General features: G+C 42.3%; 1 protein-coding gene across 1 annotated transcript; it reads left to right on the top strand.

Annotated features, from left to right (window-relative positions):
- The first annotated feature begins 4,699 nt into the window (after positions 1 to 4,699).
- LOC132898661 (uncharacterized) lies at positions 4,700 to 21,239 on the top strand. The gene is made up of 5 exons (XM_060940376.1): positions 4,700 to 4,829; positions 5,227 to 5,420; positions 7,026 to 7,696; positions 15,753 to 15,817; positions 21,217 to 21,239. Exons 1-5 carry the CDS (start codon positions 4,736 to 4,738, stop codon positions 21,237 to 21,239), a joined length of 1,047 nt encoding a protein of 348 aa, XP_060796359.1. The 5' UTR covers positions 4,700 to 4,735.
- The last annotated feature ends 3,953 nt before the right edge of the window (positions 21,240 to 25,192 follow it).

Here is a 25,192-nt window from a genome sequence, read left to right as displayed (position 1 = left end):
TATGTAAAATGATTCCTCATTATTTTATTGCCCCATAACGTTGGTTTTTGTTGTTGTTGTTGTTGTTGTTGTTTTTAATGATTCGACTTAACCAAGATTTTCAGTGATCTCTGATCAGAGTCAGTCAGGATTTGTTTTTGACCATATTTCTTCCGCGAACTTGATGGTTTATCACTATCCTTCCAGGTGTTAATAATGTGTTAGACAGTTCTTAACCCAATTCCAGTCATTTCAGCTCAAGTCTCCTTAGTTGTTTTCTTTGGTCAATGCAGGACAATAATATGACCTTCTGAAACATCTTTTCCATGACCACATGTCAGGATCCATCTCCGGACATGTTTGTTTAAGAAATGAGAAGCTACTCACCATATCAGTTAGGGTTAAAAGAATTGTTGCAGCTGAAACACATTAATCACTGCAGTAATTATCCAGTCAAAGGCTCTTAAGTATTATTTGAATCCCAATGGCGACTTTTTTTTTTTTTGGCTAGGCAGTGCATGTTTCCTCATAGTGGAAGTGTGCAGGAAGAATCAGAATTTCAAAACGTCCAGAATCCAGAAAATGAAAATAAATTTGAAGAATCAGACGAACAGCCTCACTCACTTTAGTCTGCGTGACAGACTTCAATGTGCTTTTAGTTAAGCGACTGAAAATATAATTTATAGGAGCACTGAAGCCCAGAGCTAACCGTTTTACACAGGAATGCACTCAAACGTGTGTTTCATTACACAGGGATCCGTGTTTGGAGAGAAGAGTGTGTGTATGACTTACAGAAATGTAATAGATATGACTGTGTGTGTGTGTGTGTGTGTGTGTGTGTGTGTGTGTGTGTGTGTGTGTGTGTGTGTATTAAATACACTGAATTTATTATTGTGTTTAGGAAGCAAAACCCATCACACACTTCAGGATATGTTTTGTAAATAATAATCAGATTGTGAAGTGATATCAGTGTTGTAGTCGAGTCACTAATCCTCAAGTCCGAGTCCAGTCTTGAGTCCCCAGTGTCCAAGTCAAGTCCAAGTCATTAAAGAAAATTTAGAGTCAAGTCCAAGAACAAAACTCCAACGGCACCATTTGACGGTGGCTGTCGCTGCCTTTATGTGAAAGCGTCTCTGCTACTGTGTCGGACGAACGTTCCTGCTCGACTGCCCCATTTTAGTTAACAGGCTACAGATAAAAAGCTTGTTCATCGCTCAGCAAGCCCCGCCCACTATCAACAGGTCAAATAACATGAGAGAGGGTTAACACTAGCTAGTTCATCGGTCAGCAAGCAAGCCCCGCCCACTATCAACAGAGCAATGAACATAGCATGTCACTTCCTTCTCTGGGTGGAGTCTCGCCAAATGACGATTGAAGTTCGAGGTCGTCCCCGTCGTCTCCTCGATAGTTCTTCTACATATGGAACACACAGCAGTGCATTTTTTCCCACTGCACGAGAAGTCTGTAGAAGCAAAGCGGACAATCCTAGGAGCGTCTCTCCAGGCATTTTAGCGCCATTAATGTTAGTTTGTTCCTGAACATGACATATGAACAGGTGAACGTGTATTCTCTTGCACAAAATTAGTATAAAAATTAATGTAGATATTTATATCTTATGCCAAATTATTATGGCATGTTACAAAAAATAAAGAAAAAATCCAAGTCTTTATCTCCAATTTACGAGTCCGAATACAGTTAATGTACGAGTCCAAGTCCAAGTCCGAGTCATCAGTGCTCAAGTCCAAGTCAAGTCACAAGTCCTTAAAATTACGGCACGAGTCCTGGACTTGAGTACTACAAGCCTGAGTGATACATATTCACTTTCTGGGTGAAAAAAAAAATCACCACCAATTGTGAGATTATTTTATGTCTCTGGAGCATCAGAAGGTGTTAGGATTCCTGTCTCTGCAGCCTCGCAAGAAGAAGTTAGCAAAACATAACACAGTACAGTGGATATAAAAAGTGTACACACCCCGTTAAAATGATCGGTTTTTCTGATGTAAAAAAATGAGATCATGATAAATAATTTCAAAACTTTTCCCACCTTTAATGTGACCTATAACCTGTACAATTCAATCAAAAAACAAACAAATCTGTTCGGGGGAAAAAACATAAAAAATGAAAAATGTACAATAAGCTGGTTGCATAAGTGTGCACACCCTTAAACTAATACTTTGTTGAAGCACCTTTTGATTTAATTACAGCAGAAAGTATTTTTGGGTTCACACCTGCCATCAATTAAAATGACTCTGATTAACCCCAAATAAAGTTCAGACATTTACTCAGTTGCCTCCTCCAGCAAAAGCCAGGGTTCACAGAGAGCTTACAAAGCATCAAGGGGATCAGTCAGGAGAAGGGGACAAAAACATTTCCACGGCATTAGATATACCATGGAGCACAGTGAAGACCGTCATCAAGAAGTGGAGAAAATATGGGACAACAGTGACATTACCGAGAACAGGACGTCCCTCCAAAATTGATGAAAAGACAAGACGAAAACTGGTCAGGGAGGCTGCCGAGAGGCCGACAGCAACACTGAAGGAGCTGCAGGAATTTCTGGCAAGTACTGGTTGTGTACTACATGTGACAACAATCTCCCGTATTCTCCGTATGTCTGGACTATGAGGTAGGGTCAAAGAAAAACATCCAAGCCCGGCTAAATTTTGCAAAAAATACATCAACTCTCCCAAAAGCCTGTGGGAAAATGTGTTATGGTCTGATGAAACCAAGGTTGAACTTTTTGGCCACAATTCCAAAAGGTATGTTTGGCGCAGGGGGCGGCACGGTGGTGTAGTGGTTAGCGCTGTCACCTCACAGCAAGAAGGTCCAGGTTCAAGCCTCGTGGCTGGTGAGGGCCTTTCTGTGTGGAGTTTGCATGTTGTCCGCGTGGGTTTCCTCCGGGTGCTCCGGTTTCCCCCACACTCCAAAGACATGCAGGTTAGGTTAACTGGTGACCCTAAATTGACCGTAGGTGTGAATGGTTGTCTGTGTCTATGTGTCAGCCCTGTGATGACCTGGCGACTTGTCCAGGGTGTACCCCGCCTTTCGCCCGTAGTCAGCTGGGATAGGCTCCAGCTTACCTGCGACCCTGTAGAACAGGATAAAGTGGCTAGAGATAATGAGATGAGATGAGAGGTTTGGTGCAAAAACAACACTGCACATCACCAAAAGAACACCATCCCCACGGTGAAGCATGGTGGCGGCAGCATCATGTTTTGGGGTTGGTTTTCTTCAGCTGGAACAGGGGCTTTAGTCAGGGTGGAGGGAATTATCAACAGTTATAAATACCAGCCAATTTTGGCCCAAAACCTTCAGGTGTCTGCTAGAAAGATGAAGATGGAGAGGAATTTCATCTTTCAGCACGACAATGACCCCAAAAAGGTTTTGGAACGGCCCAGCCAGAGCCCAGACCTAAATCCAATTGAAAATCTGCGGGGTGACCTGAAGAGGGCTGGGCACAAGAGACGCCTTCGCAATCTGAGAGATTTGGAGCGCTTTTGCAAGGAAGAGTGGGCAAATATTTCCAAGTCTAGATGTGGCAGGCTGATAGACGCCGACCCAAAAAGACTGAACGCTGTAATTAAATCTAAAGGTGCTTCAACAAAGTATTAGTTTAAGGGTGCGCACACTTACGCAACCAGTTTATTGTACATTTTTATATTTTTTATGCTTTTCCCCCAAACAGATTTGTTTGTTTTTTGATTGAATTGTACAGGTTATAGGTCACATTAAAGGTGGGAAAAGTTTTGAAGTTATTTATCATGATCTCATTTTTTTACATCAGAAAACACGATCATTTTAACAGGGTGTGTAGACTTTTTATATCCACTTTAAGTGAACATTAGCTGAGTGAGCAAAGGTTAAATTACTGTAGCTAGCAAACCATAACCTAGTTAGCGGAAGCCTTGAGACAGAGTGCTGTCAATCATCTCATCTCATCTCATTATCTCTAGCCACTTTATCCTTCTACAGGGTCGCAGGCAAGCTGGAGCCTATCCCAGCTGACTACGGGCGAAAGGCGGGGTACACCCTGGACAAGTCGCCAGGTCATCACAGGGCTGACACATAGACACAGACAACCATTCACACTCACATTCACACCTACGATCAATTTAGAGTCACCAGTTAACCTAACCTGCATGTCTTTGGACTGTGGGGGAAACCGGAGCACCCGGAGGAAACCCACGCGGACACGGGGAGAACATGCAAACTCCGCACAGAAAGGCCCTCGCCGGCCACGGGGCTCGAACCCAGGACCTTCTTGCTGTGAGGCGACAGCGCTAACCACTACACCACCGTGCCGCCCTGCTGTCAATCAAGCGTGTTCATTAGAATATTAGACCACACCCACTAGGACAGTCTCAGAACAGTGTGATCAGTGAGCTGTTATTTTATTTTAAATTATTTTTCTTTCTAAACGCTCTCCTGTGCTGTAGTTCTGTTTCTCTCAGGTGAGAAAGTGAATCATGAAGTGAACACGTTTCTCTCAGGATTCTTGCAGATTGTTCCATTCTTCGTGGTATATGTGTGAACATGTTGGAGTCACAATCGTCTCTTTCAACACCACGCATTCCTTCTTTCACCACCAACAATGTTGCTGAATCTAAATGAATCAAAGCTACAAGATTTAACTTGACTCGAAGACACTGAAACACACACACACACACACACAGAGTGAAATGCTGGCATAAGTTTAGCATCACACATGCTGATGATTATCGCATCCCCATGAACATGTTCTCCTGTCCTATCTCCAATGTTCTGCTCACAAAAGGTGGAAAGATTGATAAAGCGGGAGGAAGAGGAGAAGAATGAGGAAGAGGGAGGAAAGACGAAAGAAGGAAAAACTGGTAATAACGGAGATATGCAGAACCTTTATTTTTAAATACATTTCTGAGTAGTGTTGCTTTCGTCAACGAAAATTTTGACTAAATATTGTCGTCAACGAACCTTTGTCATGTGACAAAAACGAGACGAGACTAGACGTAAATGTTGGTCTTGTGACGATAACTATAATTAAATATATAATGCAATATAGATGACGAATAAAAACGAGACGAAATGTGGCTTAAGAAATAAAAATGTTGCTAAAATGTCTCTTAGTTTTTGTTGACAAAAATGAAATGAGACGTTATTTCATCTCTTTTAGGCGCGTTATTATTTTTTGCTGTAGGCGTGCTTGTGTAGTTAGGGACTGCAGACACAGGTTTACTCATCCCCCTCGCGGCATTATTTAAAACTATGCAGAGATGGCCATCCAGCCGGGGATCTTTGGACGAAAGAGAAGAGAAGACATTTGGGCAAACTTTCTGCACAGTGAAGTGGAGAACAAGACCGAATGTGTGGTAGACAAAGACGGGCAGAAATGCGGTCACAAAATCGTTGGAAAAAACACTACGAATTTAAAAAGACATCTAAAAGCATTCCACAATGAAATTCAGGTAAGCCACGAACACATTACTCTCTAAACTATTTAAGAAAGCGTAGCCTATGCTTGTTTGTTTGTATGTTTCACAAGAATCCGTTATTTTCTTCGGGATGGATAATGTCTACCCTAAAGGTTAATGTAAGGTATTGGCTAAATTTAGACATTAGCTTTACAAGTTAACACACTGCCTGTTTGCTACTCGTCTAAGGTAGGCTGTAGCTTGCTAATGCCTCTATCTACAACTCGATAGTCTCCCCTTTATCTACTATCTTATCAGAATCACATTTCTTAGATGCCTGAGTGTCCATGCGTATTCAATATTATTTCTCCAAAATGAAATATATCTAGCTCCACGACGTAATGTAACTCGGGCAACGTGTTAACTTGTTCGCGTTACGTTGTGGGCTAGAGATGTGGGGCGCCTTGGAGAAATAATATTACTTATGCATGGATACTTAGCGATCTTTGCAAAAATCCTGTCTGATAACATGGCGTTGGTGGATAAATGCTCAAACTTTGAAGGTACGAAGCGTTTGGTATGAAGGCAGTTTAGATGGTTAGCAAACAGAGAACAGGTCATTTGTAATATTCGTCTAGAGTGATCTTGAATGCATCGCGGCGGTCTATGCTTCCAAGCTTTCATTACGACCGAGCTACTGGTTTTAGGGATGTGTTTGAGGCTCTGCATCTCGTGGCCTTGTATTTTTTTAAAAATGTTAATAGCCGGCGGCACGGTGGTGTAGTGGTTAGCGCTGTCGCCTCACAGCAAGAAGGTCCTGGGTTCGAGCCCCGGGGCTGGCGAGGGCCTTTCTGTGTGGAGTTTGCATGTTCTCCCCGTGTCCGCGTGGGTTTCCTCCGGGTGCTCCGGTTTCCCCCACAGTCCAAAGACATGCAGGTTAGGTTAACTGGTGACTCTAAATTGACCGTAGGTGTGAATGTGAGTGTGAATGGTTGTCTGTGTCTGTGTCAGCCCTGTGATGACCTGGCGACTTGTCCAGGGTATACCCCGCCTTTCGCCCATAGTCAGCTGGGATAGGCTCCAGCTTGCCTGCGACCCTGTAGAAGGATAAAGCGGCTAGAGATAATGAGATGAGATGAGATGAGATGTTAATAGCCTACTTAAAAAAAATCTCCATACACGTGTACAAGGATAGGCAGTGTTTTTGTTCTTTTTGCTGTGTTTAATCATGCAAGTCAATAACAAGCCTGAAAACGGAACAGGCAAGAAAAAAACTTGCTCTCGTGTAGCCTATCCTGTTTCACTTCTTTTAAGAGTAAAATTGAAACAGATCTGTACTACTATTTAGGTGATCAACCTACCGTATGGTCAGTGTGGAGTTAAATTAAATATGCCAAATTCTAGAACTAATTACGTTTTGTGGAAAGGATGTTGGTGAATGATTAAGAGCACTATGCATATTTTGAATGTCATGCCTTATGGTCTTGTCATGCCTATTTTTTTTCTAAAACAATCATAGCTGAAAATAAACATAGCCAAATCACAACCAATAGTTAGTCATTGAGGGGAATATCAAATAGTAATGATTTATGCCACTTAGTACAACAGATTTTCCAGGGGCTTGCCTCTGTCCTGACACTGTATCTATTCCTGTGCTAGATTCCAGAAAGGACATCAATGAAACATGTCCAGCCCAAGAAGATTGACAAACCAACTAGTGCTCAAGATTTCTTTGCCACAAGGAGATACAGCGACAACTCTCCAGAGCAACATACCAAGGAAGAAGGGATAGCGCAGTGGATAGGCCGCACAGGACTCCCAGCACGAATTGTTGAAGATGAGGAGTTTGTCACTATGATGACAAAAATGGACAAAAAGTTCAAAGTGCCAAAAAGACATAAAATTTTAAACTTGATCGAAAAAATTTACAAAGAAGAGAAAGACAAAATCAAACAAAACCTTGCCACAGCACGCAGAATAACTATAGGGTTGGATATTTGGACCAAAAAGGGACTTACCGCATCCTTTCTGGGAGTGAGCGCCTGTTACTTCAACCCTGAGAACAACAAAGCTGAACACAAACGCCTGAACCTGAAGGAGATGGTTCATCCTCACACCGCAGAGTCGATTAGTACACTTGTAGAGGAGTCAATGGAAGAGTGGGGGCTACCCAGAGAGAAGGTCCTCACAACAATCACTGACAATGGCAGCAACATGGTGGCTTCATTCCACACACATGCAGAAGTTGCCACAACTTCTGAAGAGGACTCAGATGCAGAGCCCGACAATGCCAGTGATGACGATGAGCAGCAAGAAGGGGAAGATTACAGGTCAGTATGTGTATGAAACCATTAATTCATTCAATATTTATGTAACTAGTCATATCTTTATTAATGAATAAAAAGTAATGCTATAGAAAGTTGAAAGATTAAAAATAATGCTTTTCATTAAGTATTTGTGAAACTGGTCACAATTTAATACATATACATAAAAACTAAATAAGTTCATATGACATTAACTATTAGAACTACAGTTCAATAATGTAAGGGCTAAAATGTTTAAAAAGCTTTTATTTATATATATATATATATATATATATATATATATATATATATATATATATATATTTCCATGTAGATAATGATTATGGAGCCATAGAGAGGACCCCGTGTGTAGTTCACACGATTCAGCTGGTTGTGAACATGGTCCAGAAGGAACCCCAATCCGAAGGCTGTTGGAGAAAGTGAGGCACTTGGTGAACAAGTTCAGGAAGTCCTCTGTCGCCACAGAGCAACTGCTGCAGAAGTGTGCACTCGTTCTGATGAAAGATTGTCCCACCAGGTGGTCAAGTTGCTTTGCTATGATTTCACGCTGCCTTGAAGTCAAGGAACATGTTTCAGCTGTGGCTGAGTCCATGGGCTGGGACAGCCTGCAGCCCAGTGAGTGGCAGAACATTGGGATGCTGAGAGACCTTCTTCTTCTATTTGCGGAGCACACCAAGTCACTTGAAAGTGACACTCAATCACTTTCCCTTGTTGTACCAGCACTCATGGATCTCAAAAACCACCTGTCAGAGTTCTTGCTTGATCACGGAAGAACCTACAAAGATGCTGCTACTCTGGCTCATAAGATGCTTTCTAGCATGGACAGGCGCTTTAGTGTGTTTCTTGACATAGCAGCTGACAACTTCTCACCACTTCCTGCTGCAGCTTGCCTTGTGGACCCTTGTGTAGCTGAAACCCTTCTGGAAAATGATGACAACGAATTACAGAATCTTGTCAGAAAGGCAGAGAACTACATAGCTCATCTTGTGCCACAGAGACTGCAAGTCCAAGAAGAGCAGTTGACCGATGATGAGCAAGATACCAATGAGAGTGCAGAGGCGCCAGGGGCAACCCCTGCAAAACGGCGCAGATTTAAGTTCTTCAGTGCCAGTCGTCCATCGAGGCCCAAGACAGCCAAGACAACAAATATTAGACAGGAGATTTTGAAATATAAAGAGGGACTGTCCGAGTTCCACTATGCTGCTGCTACTAGTGCTGAGGGTGAGGAATCTGGCATCGAGTATTGGTTAACTCAGTGTTCTACTTCATTTCCAACACTGAAACCTCTGGCCTTGGACCTCCTGGCGATGCCAGCCTCTCAGGCATTTACAGAGAGGGTCTTTAGTGTAACTGGTTACCTCTCTTGTGGCCGCAGGAACAGGGCTAGGGCCATTTTGGAAAGAAGTGCTTTCCTCAAAGTAAACAAGCCTAAGTAGTATAATGTCTGGCCTGAACAGACATGCAAGAAGCATGTGTGTACTGCACTACATGCGCGTGCACACACACACCTCACAGTTTGACTAATGTGGGTTTTATTGCAAGAGACGCCCTATCTGTGCCATGCACCAGTAAAAAGAAAATCTTATGTCATAAATATAGCCATGGAGTAATGTATACTGGATAGTTTTTTTTTTCTTTTGTTGTTGCTGCTGTTTGTATCAAGTAGTCTTTAAATAACACATCCAGGTGGTTACCGTTTACGTTGATGCTGTTGAGACTGCTGGTTATTAGGTTCAGTCTGATCCATTTTGTCAACAAATGCTTCTTTACCATCCCATTTTATCTCCACAAGGCACAAAATGGTGTTAAATCGTTCAATAGTTTTTATGATACAAAGTCTGCTTAAGCTTACATGCAGCACAAGTCACACACTTTTTTTTTCCATTTTATTGTTTTTGCACTTTTTTACTTATAGCCCAACCATTCAGGCACCTTGGTTTTTTTTTTTTTTTACATTTTCATGTGATATTTTATTTAAATGTGTGTGTACTTGGTGTGTTTCATTGGTAAATTAAATATGTTATACATTCAAATCAGAGTGTGTGCCATGTCTGGAATGAATGTACAGTACTTTTGAGTTTATACGGTGACAATAAGAACCTTTTTTACATTGTGAAATGGCTATGACTGAAAGGAAATTCTGGTTTTCTTTGTACTATTAGCTACTTGTATTATATTGACTAGATTAAATAGAATTGCATTACTAAAAAGGAAGAAAAATACAATTTTCATTGACTGAAATTAGACTAAAATGATATCAATTTCCGTTGACTAAAACTAAACGAAAATACTCATGGATAACTCGGACTAAAATAAGACTAAAATGCTCAGACTTTTTGTCGACTAAAACTTGACTAGACTAAAAAGGGTATGGACGTGACTAAAACTAATAAAAACTAAAATGACAGCTTGATACAAAGACTAGACTAAAACTAAAATTAAAACAGGCCGCCAAAAACAACACTATTTCTGAGTGGATAATAGCTCCATCCTTGACTCTTGTATAGTGGTGCTTGAAAGTTTGTGAACCCTTTAGAATTTTCTATATTTCTGCATAAATATGACCTAAAACATCATCAGATTTTCACACAAGTCCTAAAAGTAGATAAAGAGAACCCAGTTAAACAAATGAGACAAAAATATTATACTTGGTCATTTATTTATTGAGGAAAATGATCCAATATTACATATCTGTGAGTGGCAAAAGTATGTGAACCTTTGCTTTCAGTATCTGGTGTGACCCCCTTGTGCAGCAATAACTGCAACTAAACATTTGCGGTAACTGTTGATCAGTCCTGCACACCGACTTGGAGTAATTTTAGCCCGTTCCTCCATACAGAACAGCTTCAACTCTGGGATGTTGGCAGGTTTCCTCACATGAACTGCTCGCTTCGGGTCCTTCCACAACATTTCGATTGGTCAGGACTTTGACTTGGCCATTCCTAAACATTAACTTTATTCTTCTTTAACCATTCTTTGGTAGAACGACTTGTGTGCTTAGGGTCGTTGTCTTGCTGCATGACCCACCTTCTCTTGAGACTCAGTTCATGGACAGATGTCCTGACATTTTCCTTTAGAATTCGCTGGTATAATTCAGAATTCATTGTTCCATCAATGATGGCAAGCCGTCCTGGCTCAGATGCAGCAAAACAGGCCCAAACCATAATACCACCACCACCATGTTTCACAGATGGGATAAGGTTCTTATGCTGGAATGCAGTGTTTTCCTTTCTCCAAACATAACGCTTCTCATTTAAACCAAAAAGTTCTATTTTGGTTTCATCCATCCACAAAACATTTTTCCAATAGCCTTCTGGCTTGTCCACGTGATCTTTGCTGCTCATCTGCAGTTTGCTCATGTTCTTTTTGGAGAGCAGTGGCTTTCTCCTTGCAATCCTGCCATGCACACCATTGTTGTTCAGTGTTCTTCTGATGGTGGATTCATGAACATTAACATTAGCCAATGTGAGAGAGGCCTTCAGTTACTTAGACATTACCCTGGGATCCTTTGTGACCTCGCCGACTATTACACGTCTTGCTCTTGGAGTGATCTTTGTTGGTCGACCACTCTTGGGGAGGGTAACAATAGTCTTGAATTTCCTCCATTTGTACACAATCTGTCTGACTGTGGACTGGTGGAGTCAAACTCTTTAGAGATGGTTCTGTAACCTTTTCCAGCCTGATGAGCATCAACAACACTTTTTCTGAGGTCCTCAGAAATCTCCTTTGTTCGTGCCATGATACACTGCCATGATACACTTGATAGACTTTGATAGATCCCTGTTCTTTAAATAAAACAGGGTGCCCACTCACACCTGATTGTCATCCCATTGATTGAAAACACCTGACTCGAATTTCACCTTCAACTTAACTGCTAATCCTAGAGGTTCACATACTTTTGCCCCTCACAGATATGTAATACTGGATCATTTTCCTCAATAAATAAATGACCAAGTATAATATTTTTGTCTCATTTGTTTAAGTGGGTTCGCTTTATCTACTTCTAGGACTTGTGTGAAAATCTGATTTTGTTTTAGATCATATTTATGCAGAAATATAGAAAATTCTAAAGGGTTCACAAACTTTCAAGCACCACTGTATGCTGCATAATTGGGAATAATACATATATATAATTTTTTTTTGAGAGTTAAAATCGACCGCAAATTTGGCATTTAAGCTGCCCCACTGAGCCAGCCAGCCCTGAGTAGGTGACGTCACAGCGGTAACCGGTGCTATAGACCAAAGCCAGACTCGGCAGGCGAGAGTGGTTGCAATGGCCTCTTCATTCGGCCTTATTGGAGATTCTTCAGATTCCTCAGATAGTAATACATCTGACTGTGATAGTCCTGAAATTGGAACGTCTGTACATGCTACTGCTATACACGTAGAACCGTATCAGTTCGAACTATCGGAAAGTGAATCCAATAGTAACACGTCGGCCACAGAGGCCCCCACTTAAGATATAAAACCAGAGAGCAAAGCCGTCTAGAGAAATGGATGGAATTGAACTGACAGTCTCATGTGACTCTCATTAAAACAGGATAGGTGCTATAACTTGCGCAATGTACTGTACATGCATGCATTTTCACTGATAAAACATAAAAGGCTAATTAAATAACCATATGAACTGAGACAATCACATTCTGAAGCAAATTAAATAATCTTATACCGGTAACTTAAACACACAATACAAGTTCATTCATTCATTATCTCTAGCCGCTTTATCCTTCTACAGGGTCGCAGGCAAGCTGGAGCCTATCCCAGCTGACTACGGGCGAAAGGCGGGGTACACCCTGGACAAGTCGCCAGGTCATCACAGGGCTGACACATAGACACAGACAACCATTCACACTCACATTCACACCTACGGTCAATTTAGAGTCACCAGTTAACCTAACCTGCATGTCTTTGGACTGTGGGGGAAACCGGAGCACCCGGAGGAAACCCACGCGGACACGGGGAGAACATGCAAACTCCGCACAGAAAGGCCCTCGCCGGCCCCGGGGCTCGAACCCAGGACCTTCTTGCTGTGAGGCGACAGCGCTAACCACTACACCACCGTGCCGCCCCACAATACAAGTTATATGTATTAATCTAAATGCAGGTAAACAATGAGTGTTGTTGTTTTTTTTTGTTATGAGTGTGAAATGAGGACGGCACGGTGGTGTAGTGGTTAGCGCTGTCGCCTCACAGCAAGAAGGTCCAGGTTCGAGCCCTGTGGCCGGCGAGGGCCTTTCTGTGCGGAGTTTGCATGTTCCCCCCGTGTTCGCGTGGGTTTCCTCCGGGTGCTCCGGTTTCCCCCACAGTCCAAAGACATGCAGGTTAGGTTAACTGGTGACTCTAAATTGACCGTAGGTGTGAATGTGAGTGTGAATGGTTGTCTGTGTCTATGTGTCAGCCCTGTGATGACCTGGCGACTTGTCCAGGGTGTACCCCGCCTTTCGCCTGTAGTCAGCTTGGATAGGCTCCAGCTTGCCTGCGACCCTGTAGAAGGATAAAGCGGCTACAGATAATGAGATGAGATGAGATGAGTGTGAAATGAGAGTCGCATCTTGTTCTTGTCTGTGTTCTCGCTTCTTGAAGGCTGATCTTGTGGCCAATTGTTTTGAAACAATCTGACTTTCAGTTCTTTGTTCAGTTCTTCATTCATTCCCTTCTTCCACATAAGGGCGAGCTATTGCTGCTGAGGCAAGCATATCCAGCGGGAAAAACAAATTTAAAAAGCATATCCAGCAGAGAAATGTGACGACTGGTCCACTCATTCTCCATTTTCTCCATACTGAGTACTCTGCCATTACTGCTCAGCTCACACACCAAGAGAACTCGTGCAACTGAACTTACTTTCCTTTTCTTGTAGTTTTCTTTTCATTTAATTGTTGATACTGCACCCTTTTTCAATACGGGCTTATAGCCAACACTCTTCAACAGATCAGAGGTTTCATACGAGTCTTCAGTAAAATGTGCAGAGCAAAGGAAAGACCACTTCATAGCCGCCCAATCCATGAATTTCTCACAAAATGCATCCAAATCTTTGCAGTTTGAACATTCTTGGGCCATGAATGCAACATAAATCCACCTTCTGTCATGTTACTGCACCCACCAGCAACACATCTACAGTACGTGGCATGGTGATAAATTAGCTCAAAATGGATGGTCGAAGTTGCAGTCAGCTCTGTGTTTTAGTATAACAGAAATGGCGATGAGACCGATAGACTTCCTGCTGTGAGGTCATTCACTCAGACCGCTACCTATATAAATCACTTTAATCATAAAAATTACTATATTAGATGTATTGTTAACGCTTAAAACTATTCCTATGCCATTCTTGAGGTCTCAAAGCATTTATAAACAAAAAGTGAAGGCATGGTTCTGCGTATCTCCTTTAATAAAAATAAGGAGGAAATGGAGGAGGATAAAGAGAAGGAAAATAAAAGGAGGAATACAGGAAGGAATAAAGGAGGAAGATGAGAAGATGCCAAGATGGTGGTGAGAAGATGGAGAGATGAGGGTGATGAGAAGATGTTGAGATGTTCATGATGAGAAGCTTTGAGATAGAACCAAAAGATGCTGAGATGGTGGTGGTGCTGAGATGTTTATGGTGAGAAAATTCTGAGATGGAAGTGAGTAGATGTCACGATGATGGTAAAAAAAGATGGAGAGATATGGGTGATGAGCAGATGCTGAGATGTTCATGGTGAGAAGATTCTAAGATGGTGGTAAGAAGATGCTGAGGCATTTATGGTGAGAACATTCTGTGAGGGTGGTGAGAATATGCTGAGAAGATGGAAAAATGTGGGTGATAAGCTGATGCTGAAATGTTCATGGTGAGAAGATGCTGAAATGGTGGTGAGAAGATGCTGAGATTTATATGATGGGAAGATTCTGAGATGGTGGTGAGAAGGTGCTGACATGTTTATGGTGAGAAGATTGTGAAATGGGGTGGCACGGTGGTGTGGTGGTTTGCACTGTTGTCTCACAGCAAGAAGGCTCTGGGTTTGAGCCCAGTGGCCAACAGGAGCCTTTCTGTGTAGAGTTTGCATGTTCTCCCCATGTCTGTGTTGGTTTCCTCTGGGTGCTCCAGTTTCCCCCACAGTCCAAAGACATGCAGGTTAGGCTAATTCGTGGCTCTAAAATGACCGTAGGTGTGAATGCGAGTGTGAATGGTTGTTTGTCTCTGTCTCAGCCCTGCGATGATCTGGTGACTTGTCCAGGGTGTACCCCGCCTCTCACCCATAAGTCAGCTGGGATAGGCTCTAGCTTGCCTATAACCCTGCACAGGATAAGCAGTTATGGATGGATGGATGGATGGATGGATGGATGGATGGATGGATGGATGGAGATTCTGAGATGGTGGTGGTGAGAAGATCCTCAGATGTTTATAATGAGAAGATTCTGAGATGGAAATGAGAAGATGCTGGGATGTTTATGGTGAGAAGATTCTGGGATGACGTTGAGAAGATGGAGAGATGTGGGTTATGAGCAGATGCTAAGATATTCATGGTGAGAAGATTATAAGATGGTAGTGAGAAGATGCTGAGATAATAATGGTGTAAACAGGACACTGATATCTGCAGTGTTCCTCTATCCAGTTGAATAAATATATCTGTGTTTAACTATAACAGGGACAATTTTAAAAAATGAAGCTGGAGATTTCTTCACGAGTGTGTGTGCGAGAGTGTTTCTGCAGCGTCACTCTGTTTGTCCTTTATATCTGGAAAACAAGATAAGAAACAGAGAAAAGAGTGCAGTGTGGAGCGTGACGGCAGTAATTACAGTGTGTAAAAAATAAAAAGATCATCCACAAGCCTCTTGTGTATAAACTGGTCTCTGTTCCAGAAGGAGCTTTTATTGATTTATGGCTATTTATCAATAAAAACACACGGTCAGAGAACACAACTGCACAGAGTAGAAAAAGGTGTATATTGAGTTTGGATATATATATATATATATATATATATATATATATATATATATATATATATATATATATATATATATATATATATATATATATGTATGTATATATATGTGTGTGTGTGTGTGTGTGTGTGTTATTTACCAGCGGGGAGGTCCGTATCGTGAAATACCGTGACCAAGGTCTTGAAAGTACTGACCGAGGACCTCTGGGCCAAGGTCAGTATTCAAATCAAATCAAATCAAATCAAGTTTATTTGTATTACGCTTTTAACAATAAACATTGTCGCAAAGCAGCTTTACAGAATTTGAATGACTTAAAACATGAGCTAATTTTATCCCTAATCTATCCCCAATGAGCAAGCCTGTGGCGACGGTGGCAAGGAAAAACTCCCTCAGACGACATGAGGAAGAAACCTCGAGAGGAACCAGACTCAAAAGGGAACCCATCCTCATTTAGGCAACAACAGACAGCCTGCCTATAATACTAACAGTTTTAACAGGTATAACCCTCAACTGTCCTCATGGGGCCGTCCTTCACAGGAGCGGTGCGATAAAACTCCGACCAGACACAGGGCACCAGGATGGATCAAGCAGGTCCTAGGGGCAGAAGAGGCCAGCATCTCAATCCCAGGATCAACATGTAACTCAGAGGGACAGATTGGGGGGGAGAGAGAGAGAGAAAGAAAACACGTTGTTAGGTATGCCCTAAAAATGACAAGTATTAAATCTGTGTGGTAGGCTCGCAGAGACGAGAGTCTTTACATCAGGCATAACACACAACAATGGCATGTTAGTATGGTAAAAAATATATCATGACCTGCTCTGGCTGGATGCTTGACTGGGTGATGGGAGCACACTCCTCAGCAATGATGGGATGCAGATGGGACCCTTAGGGCTGGCCAAGACAATTCAGTTACATTTCACCAGACATTTCAAGGCCGAGGTCACAGTATTTCACCATACAGACCGACCTTAACACTCTGAGGTCCTGGGCCTGTCAGACACTCTGTGGCAGTCTGACAAACCTTGACATTTTTAAGTATTTCATCTAACTAAAAACATCCATGCAAAAGTGACACACATGGTTATATTCTGGACACCATCAGCAATAATAATATGAGAGTAAAGTGAATGTAATGAAATTTGTTTTTATTTAAATTAAGTGCAAACAACCTTACAAAAAAATATTTTCAGAGTCTTCAAACCTTGTAAAAAAAACACACTATAAATATATCTGCACAAGACTTTTGAAGTCTGAACCTTGTAAACATAGGTGTTGGCTACATAAAAGTAAGAACAGCATTCAGAAATGTTCTGTAGTTTCAATACTAATTGTAGAAACTTCAGACTATCTATCTTTTCTCCAAAGTCAGTTGCCCTTTGAAATGAATATTGATGAGGCAGGTGTAATTCACCTGTAATCTCCCCTCCTCCCTGTCGCTGTCAATAGTCCATTTGTCAAAGACCCTGGCCCTGGACCCTGTACCTCCCTGCCTCCACACCTCTCTGCTTGGAAAGTTACTGCAAAGAAAAGAAGCCCTAAAAGCCAAAGCTACATTTCATAATCTTATGCATAGATCTATGCACGGACTATAATAAATCTAAAGTTAGCAATGAAGATAAACTATGACTATGTAGGGGATGCTGACTTAGGTAACTAATTACTGTAAATCAGTAATCAGTAAATCAGTGAAACATAGTTTGGCGACAGAAAAATGTTTTCAAAACTTGAAAATAACACAGCACATTTCGATCAACTACAACCCCGATTCCAAAAAAGTTGGGACAAAGTACAAATTGTAAATAAAAACAGAATGCAATGATGTGGAAGTTTCAAAATTCCATATTTTATTCAGAATAGAACATAGATGACATATCAAATGTTTAAACTGAGAAAATGTATCATTTAAAGAGAAAAATTAGGTGATTTTAAATTTCATGACAACAACACATCTCAAAAAAGTTGGGACAAGGCCATGTTGACCACTGTGAGACATCCCCTTTTCTCTTTACAACAGTCTGTAAACGTCTGGGGACTGAGGAGACAAGTTGCTCAAGTTTAGGGATAGGAATGTTAACCCATTCTTGTCTAATGTAAGATTCTAGTTGCTCAACTGTCTTAGGTCTTTTTTGTCGTATATTCCGTTTTATGATGCGCCAAATGTTTTCTATGGGTGAAAGATCTGGACTGCAGGCTGGCCAGTTCAGTACCCGGACCCTTCTTCTATGCAGCCATGATGCTGTAATTGATGCAGTATGTGGTTTGGCATTGTCATGTTGGAAAATGCAAGGTCTTCCCTGAAAGAGACGTCGTCTGGATGGGAGCATATGTTGCTCTAGAACCTGGATATACCTTTCAGCATTGATGGTGTCTTTCCAGATGTGTAAGCTGCCCATGCCACACGCACTAATGCAACCCCATACCATCAGAGATGCAGGCTTCTGAACTGAGCGCCGATAACAACTTGGGTCGTCCTTCTCCTCTTTATTCCGAATGACACGGCGTCCCTGATTTCCATAAAGAACTTCAAATTTTGATTCGTCTGACCACAGAACAGTTTTCCACTTTTCCACAGTCCATTTTAAATGAGCCTTGGCCCAGAGAAGACGTCTGCGCTTCTGGATCATGTTTAGATACGGCTTCTTCTTTGAACTATAGAGTTTTAGCTGGCAATGGCGGATGGCACGGTGAATTGTGTTCACAGATAATGTTCTCTGGAAATATTCCTGAGCCCATTTTGTGATTTCCAATACAGAAGCATGCCTGTATGTGATGCAGTGCCGTCTAAGGGCCCGAAGATCACGGGCACCCAGTATGGTTTTCTGGCCTTGACCCTTACGCACAGAGATTCTTCCAGATTCTCTGAATCTTTTGATGACATTATGCACTGTAGATGATGATATGTTCAAACTCTTTGCAATTTTACACTGTCGAACTCCTTTCTGATATCGCTCCACTATTTGTCGGCGCAGAATTAGGGGGATTGGTGATCCTCTTCCCAGCTTTACTTCTGAGAGCCGCTGCCACTCCAAGATGCTCTTTTTATACCCAGTCATGTTAATGACCTATTGCCAATTGACCTAATGAGTTGCAATTTGGTCCTCCAGCTGTTCCTTTTTTGTACCTTTAACTTTTCCAGCCTCTTATTGCCCCTGTCCCAACTTTTTTGAGGTGTGTTGCTGTCATGAAATTTCAATTGAGCCAATATTTGGCATAAAATTTCAAAATGTCTCACTTTCGACATTTGATATGTTGTCTATGTTCTATTGTGAATACAATATCAGTTTTTGAGATTTGTAAATTATTGCATTCCGTTTTTATTTACAATTTGTACTTTGTCCCAACTTTTTTGGAATCGGGGTTGTACGGTAGTTCTTTCTCTTCAAAGAGCACCTCCTATCCTAACAACCCACTAACCATTTAACATGCACTCTCTTCTTCTTACTCTGATTTCTTATGTTTTAATGAAGCTTGATTGTTTTTCTCAATTGTAAGTCACTTTGGATAAAAGTGTCTGGTAAATGTAATGTAATGTAGTTCTCCCTATACGCTAACTGAAAAAGCATGACAACAACCGCTAGTGAGACATCTTCCTTGCATTGGCCATTCCTCAAAGTTTCTCAGTTGGTATGGAAACAAGTGAACATGTGCACTTGTTTATACTGGTGAAACGGGGCGTGTTCTCACCTCCCCTTGCTACATAATGAGCGAATGACAACACTGATGTTCCATGCGCTTAACATGTGAATAGCTGATGGGTGTGTCGTTAAGAGGCTGTTGCTGGCTGAAGTACTGAAATTCATAAGATTTGTTTTTATTCACTTTACAAAGTGCTAAAGGTAAAGTTTGTTTTAAATATATATATATATATATATATATATATATATATATATATATATATATATTTGAAAACTAGAAGATTCAAGGTTTCTAGTGGTGTTACTTGAATGTTTCTTGCACAAAAACTCACGGAACTTTAGATGTGTGTTTACTAACAGTCCTAAAAGTCCCCTGTGGGGGTCGGCGACCTGAGTGTTAAGCTGGTAAATAATATTTTTTTTGTTTACCAAATTCTAACAGAAAACGAGAGCGCCTGAAAGGGAAAGCCGAGCCCAGCCGAGTCGATTCGCCATTTTGAATCCTCATTCACGGCTGTAATGCAAATTGCTTCCTCCTCGGTATACAAGTGCACTTCCATGGCAGGAAAAAAAACTACATTTTGCCATCTATGTAGTCCCCTATTTTATACAAAATTGAGTCATTCAGGATTCAGCCATGTTTTTGCTCGGTGTTAGCAAGTTACAGGTTTTTAGCTTTCTCCTGAAATGTTTTCTTTTATTTCTTCTTCCTCAGGGTAGTAAAACTCGCTTTCGCTGTGAACACTGTCGTTATCGCTATCCATGCTGTAAAATTAATGCTATTCTCCTGAGAAATGCTGGCAAAAATTTATAAGATTTTTGATAATTTTATAAATAAATCTTATAAAAAAAAATGTTGACAAAAAATGCTACTATGTTTGTTGTTGTTGTGAACGAGCGAGTCACCAGAGGTCCATAACCGGGGTCCGTAACTGGGGTCCGTATTGTAGGATACGGACCTGCTCGCCAGCCAATCAGAGCGCAGGATTTGATGGAAACCGGACCGTGAAAAAAATAAGACGCATTATTCATTAATACATGAAACATTGTAATTGTTGAAATATACACTATATCACCAAAAGTATGTGCACTCCTGACCATCACTTCAATGTCCTAGTTGAACGTCCCATTCCAGATTTATTCCCCTGTGTTTGCTGGTATAATAAGCTCAAGTCTTCTGGGAAGGCTTTCCACTAGATTTTGGGGTGTGGCAGGGGGTGTTAGTGAGATCAGACACTGATGTTGAACGAGGAGGCCTGGGGTGCAGTCAGTGTTCCAGTTTATCCCAAAGCTGTTCAGTGGGGTTGAGTTCAGTCAGGACTCTCGAGTTGTTCCACTCCAACCTTAACACACCATGTCTTCATGGAGTTTGCTTTGTGCATGGGAGCACTGTCATGCTGGAACAAGTTTGGGCGTGAAGGGAAACTGTAAAGCTACAGCACACAAAGACATTCTATACATCTGTGTGTTGGGTGTGATGGTCAGGGGTGCACATACTTTTGGTTATATAGCATAACTACTTGCTGTTATGGGAAAATAATCAACTTTCTGTTTTCACTTTCATTTCTGTTATTAAATAGCATTTAGCAGATGCACTTATCCAGAGCGACATATAATGAGTGTAAAAGTCAGGTACACGAACTTCTAGACAAGAAAGTTCTAGTGCCAAATGAACAAGAAACATTACTTAGTGTAATATCCTGTTGAAGTACCAACACTCAAACAGCCACGGAAACAAACCAACCATATAAAGTAGAGAACTCAAACGGCTAACCCCAGGCTAGACAATACACAGCCTGGGTTGTTCAAGACTGAAACGCAGTTACACAGTGAGCAGGGATGCAGGGGAGAGGTGTAGCCTGAAGAGGTAAGTCTTCAGTCTGCTGCTGAAGGTGGTCAGGGAGTCGGCACTTCTGACCTCAATGGGAAGGTCATTCCACTTTTATTTTATTTCTGTATTTGTTTTACAGTAAACCAGGCTGAACTGACCTGACCTACTGTGACCTTGTCAACTTGTCAACAGTCCAAGGAGATCCAACTTTGCAGCACACATATCAGTAAAGCTAGCTTGCTAACTAACTAAAAATTTTAAGACTAGTCTAACTAGTGTGAGATTATTTTGTACCTCAAACTTGCTGTTTCAGAATGTCTTAGGATTTCTGGGTTTTAGCCACAGTTATTTCTTCTTATCTTGATGGCAAGACCCTGTTTTCCAAGGGCAAGACTGTGGAATCAATCGTTTGTCAAGTCAGGCTGTGAAATCTTCCCTTTGATCCATTGTTAGCTAGTTTAGAAAGGCTACTCTCTCATTTCAATATTTTATGGGCCTCACACACACACAAATGAATTACTGGCTACAATTATTTTTTCTGAGATCATGTTGAAACTGCATTATTTAGCATGAATTTATGATAGTTATACTTGGGATGGAGGCGGCATGGTGGTGTAGTGGTTAGCGCTGTCGCCTCACAGCAAGAAGGTCCGGGTTCGAGCCCCGTGGCCAGCGAGGGCCTTTCTGTGCAGAGTTTGCATGTTCTCCCTGTGTCTGTGTGGGTTTCCTCCGGGTGCTCCGGTTTCCCCCACAGTCCAAAGACATGCAGGTTAGGTTAACTGGTGACTCTAAATTGACCGTAGGTGTGAATGGTTGTCTGTGTCTATGTGTCAGCCCTGTGATGACCTGGCGACTTGTCCAGAGTGTACCCCGCCTTTCGCCCATAGTCAGCTGGGATAGGATCCAGCTTGCCTGCGACCCTGTAGAACAGGATAAAGCGGCTACAGATAATGAAATGAGATACTTGGGATGTATTTTAACACAAAGTTCCATGAAGCTGAGCCTAGGTGCATCCATCCATCCATTATCTGTAACCACTTATCCTGCACAGGGTCGCAGGCAACCTGGAGCCTATCCCAGCTGACTATGGGTGAGAGGCGGGGTACACCCTGGACAAGTCGCCAGATCATTACAGGGCCGACATATACTGTAGAGACACACAACCATTCACATTCATATTCACACCTACGATCAATTTAGAGCCATCAATTAGCCTAACCTGCAGGTCTTTGGACTGTGGGGGAAACCGGACCACCCAGAGGAAACCCCACACAGACACGGAGAGAACATGCAAACTCCACACAGAAAGGCCCTCATTGGCCACTGGGCTCGAACCCGGACCTTCTTGCTGTGAGGCAACAGTGCTAACCACTACACCACCGTGCTGCCCAGCCTAGGTACAGTTTGAGTTTAAATGTTTAGAGGAAGGTGGCATGGTGGTGTAGTGGGTAGCGCTGTTGCCTCACAGCAAGAAGGTTCGGGGTTCGAGCCCAGCAGCTGACGGGGGCCTTTCTATGTGGAGTTTGCATTTTCTCCCCGTGTCTGCGTGGGTTTCCTCTGGGTGCTCTGGTTTCCCCCAAAGACATGCCGGTTAGGCTATTTGGTGACTCTAAATTGACTGTAGGTGTGAATGGTTGTGTGTCTCTATGTGTCAGCCCTGTGGTGACCTGGCAACTTGTCCAGGGTGTACCCTGCCTCTCGCCCTTAGTCAGCTGGGATAGGCTCCAGCTTGCCTGCGACCTTGCAGAGGATAAGTGGTTACAGATGATGGATGGATGTTTAGGGGATCTTGTATAAGTGTGGATGTGAGACCATCTTGTGGTCCTCACCACATCATTGTAGAGGCATTTTGTGTGACGAACACAGATTCGTCATTAAGTTGTAAAATAGTGGAAAGTATGTTTTAGCCAATGAGAAGCCTGAATTGGGCAGCCAATCAGAAGTCTGTGCTCAGACAAAGAAAGTCCTTTTACAATTATCTTAATAGGAGTCACCATTTTGTTTTGTGGCAGTCTAGGGTGGGTCTCCCGAAGAGGGACACATCTTAAAAACTGTTAGCGGAAGTTCAGAGGTCAGTGCATATCCTGGGTATCACTCAGTGCTTGTGTTGTCTCATCTCGTTATCTCTAGCCGCTTTATCCTGTTCTACAGGGTCGCAGACAAGCTGGAGCCCATCCCAGCTGACTACGGACAAAAGGCAGGGTACACCCTGGACAAGTCGCCAGGTCATCACAGGGCTGACACACACAGACAACCATTCACACTCACATTCACACCTACGGTCAATTTAGAGTCACCAGTTAACCTAACCTGCATGTCTTTGGACTGTGGGGGAAACCAGAGCACACCCATGCGAACACGGGGAGAACATGCAAACTCCACACAGAAAGGCCCTCGCCAGCCACGGGGCTTGAACCCAGACCTTCTTGCTGTGAGGCGAGAGCGCTAACCACTACACCACCGTGCCGCCCGTCCTTGATGCTGTAATAGTAAAATATTATGTCTCGAACGTGTCCACAAACAACAAACTAGTAAACATGTAAGAGACTTCAATTTCTCGACTCAAGTACAAGTGGAGAATGTTTCAGCCGACATCAATCCCATTCCTAAATAAAATTCTGAATAGATTCTTCTGTCTGATTATAATCACATAGCATCAGGTTGCTAGGATACTGTGATCTTTTTGCAGCCAGGTTACACATGCGTCACTTTTAATCGAGCTCCAATGAAGGCTTCTGTACTGCTCTCTAGTCACTCAAGTTTTCACGATGACTATCAGGGTACAGTATAATGGTGTGATTTATTCCTTTCATAACTGATGGAATGAAAACAGTTCCTGATCGTGAACCCAGACTTTTGGTCCTTGCTTTATTCATCTATTTTTATTAATATCTTCAATCTGCATGTCCTGAATGAAACCGAATCTCCTCTTGAGGATCCATTGCACAGACGAGGAATTTCTTTCCTGGAGCTCTACAGCATTATTATTATTATTATTATTATTATTATAAACTTCTAATGATTAAAGTCCTGAAAAGGTTGACTCTTGTGTGTGTGTGTGTGAGGGAGAGAGAGAGAGAGAGCAGGAAATACCTGTCTTAATGCTGGAATCTCAATTCAATGAGCTATAAATGAAAAGGAAACACTTGGGGCTCTTCTTTTTTGTTCAGGTTCAAGTGCAAAAATGTGAAGTTTACATAAAAATTTGATTGCACCTAGCTCTTTGGGAGAGCGCAGGTGGCCAAGTGGTTAGAGCGCTTGACCGCTAAGCGAACGGTCCCTGGTTCGAGCCTCGGCTTGACGGGGATCTGGGGCTCGCTCCCTGTCCACCCAGCAGTGAATGGGGACCTGGTGGAAAAACACTGGGGAAGTCAAAAGGCGGCGAGGAAAGGAACTGGCCACCCTACCTCACCATGCCGACGGCCTAGACAGAGTGTGCTCTCTAACAGGCACTCCCCAACGTACATACCCAAAAAACGTACTGTATATATGGGACACTTTGACCTCTTTGGGAGCAGCCATGGTCTGAAGGTTAGAGAAGCAGCCTTGGGCCCAAAGGGTTGCTGGTTTGATTCCCAGCACCAGCAGGTAAAATGTGAGGGGAGTTGAGTGAATGAAAATCCTTTTCCCCTCTCTCTGTATGATGGCTGAAGTGCCCTTGAGCAAGGCATCGAACCCCCAACTGCTCCCTGGGTGCTGTAGTATAGTTGCCCACTGCTCTGGGTGTGTGTGCTCACTGCTCATGCGTGTTCACTGTTTCAGATGGGTTAAATTTTCCCTTTCTTTCATTTTGCCATTCAGTGATGTTTTGTCTCCATGTACATTATTCACTGGAATCATTCTGCTCTCCATCCCTGGATTATAAGAGCACTAGAACAGACTGCTCTTTATTATTTAGTGCACTGAATACTGTTTTTAAAAGTTAGCATCAGGAAGCTGTTTCGGAGCTGAGCTGTACCACAGGGATCCTGGATGCATCCAGAGAAATAAAAAATAGGACCAGAAGTAATTTTTAAAAAAAAGTCTGAGAAGCTTGGTGAAAGGGAACTCTGGTGAAGAGGGAAAAGAACAGCTTGCTTTGCTCTGCTCTCAATTTATTGCTCAGCTCTCGGATC

Source organism: Neoarius graeffei, chromosome 14 (genome assembly GCF_027579695.1).
Source record: "Neoarius graeffei isolate fNeoGra1 chromosome 14, fNeoGra1.pri, whole genome shotgun sequence".
Lineage (NCBI taxonomy): Eukaryota > Metazoa > Chordata > Actinopteri > Siluriformes > Ariidae > Neoarius > Neoarius graeffei.
The sequence above is the reverse complement of the archived record's forward strand: the minus strand, read 5'-3'. Positions and strand labels throughout refer to the sequence as shown.

Coding starts and splice junctions, on each gene's coding strand:
- LOC132898661 (XM_060940376.1), top strand. CDS start 4,736: ATGTTCTGCTCACAAAAGGTGGAAAGATTGATAAAGCGGGAGGAAGAG. Junction 4,830..5,226: donor GACGAAAGAAGGAAAAACTG/GTAATAACGGAG, acceptor AAAACTATGCAG/AGATGGCCATCCAGCCGGGG. Junction 7,697..15,752: donor CAAGAAGGGGAAGATTACAG/GTCAGTATGTGT, acceptor GTTATTTACCAG/CGGGGAGGTCCGTATCGTGA.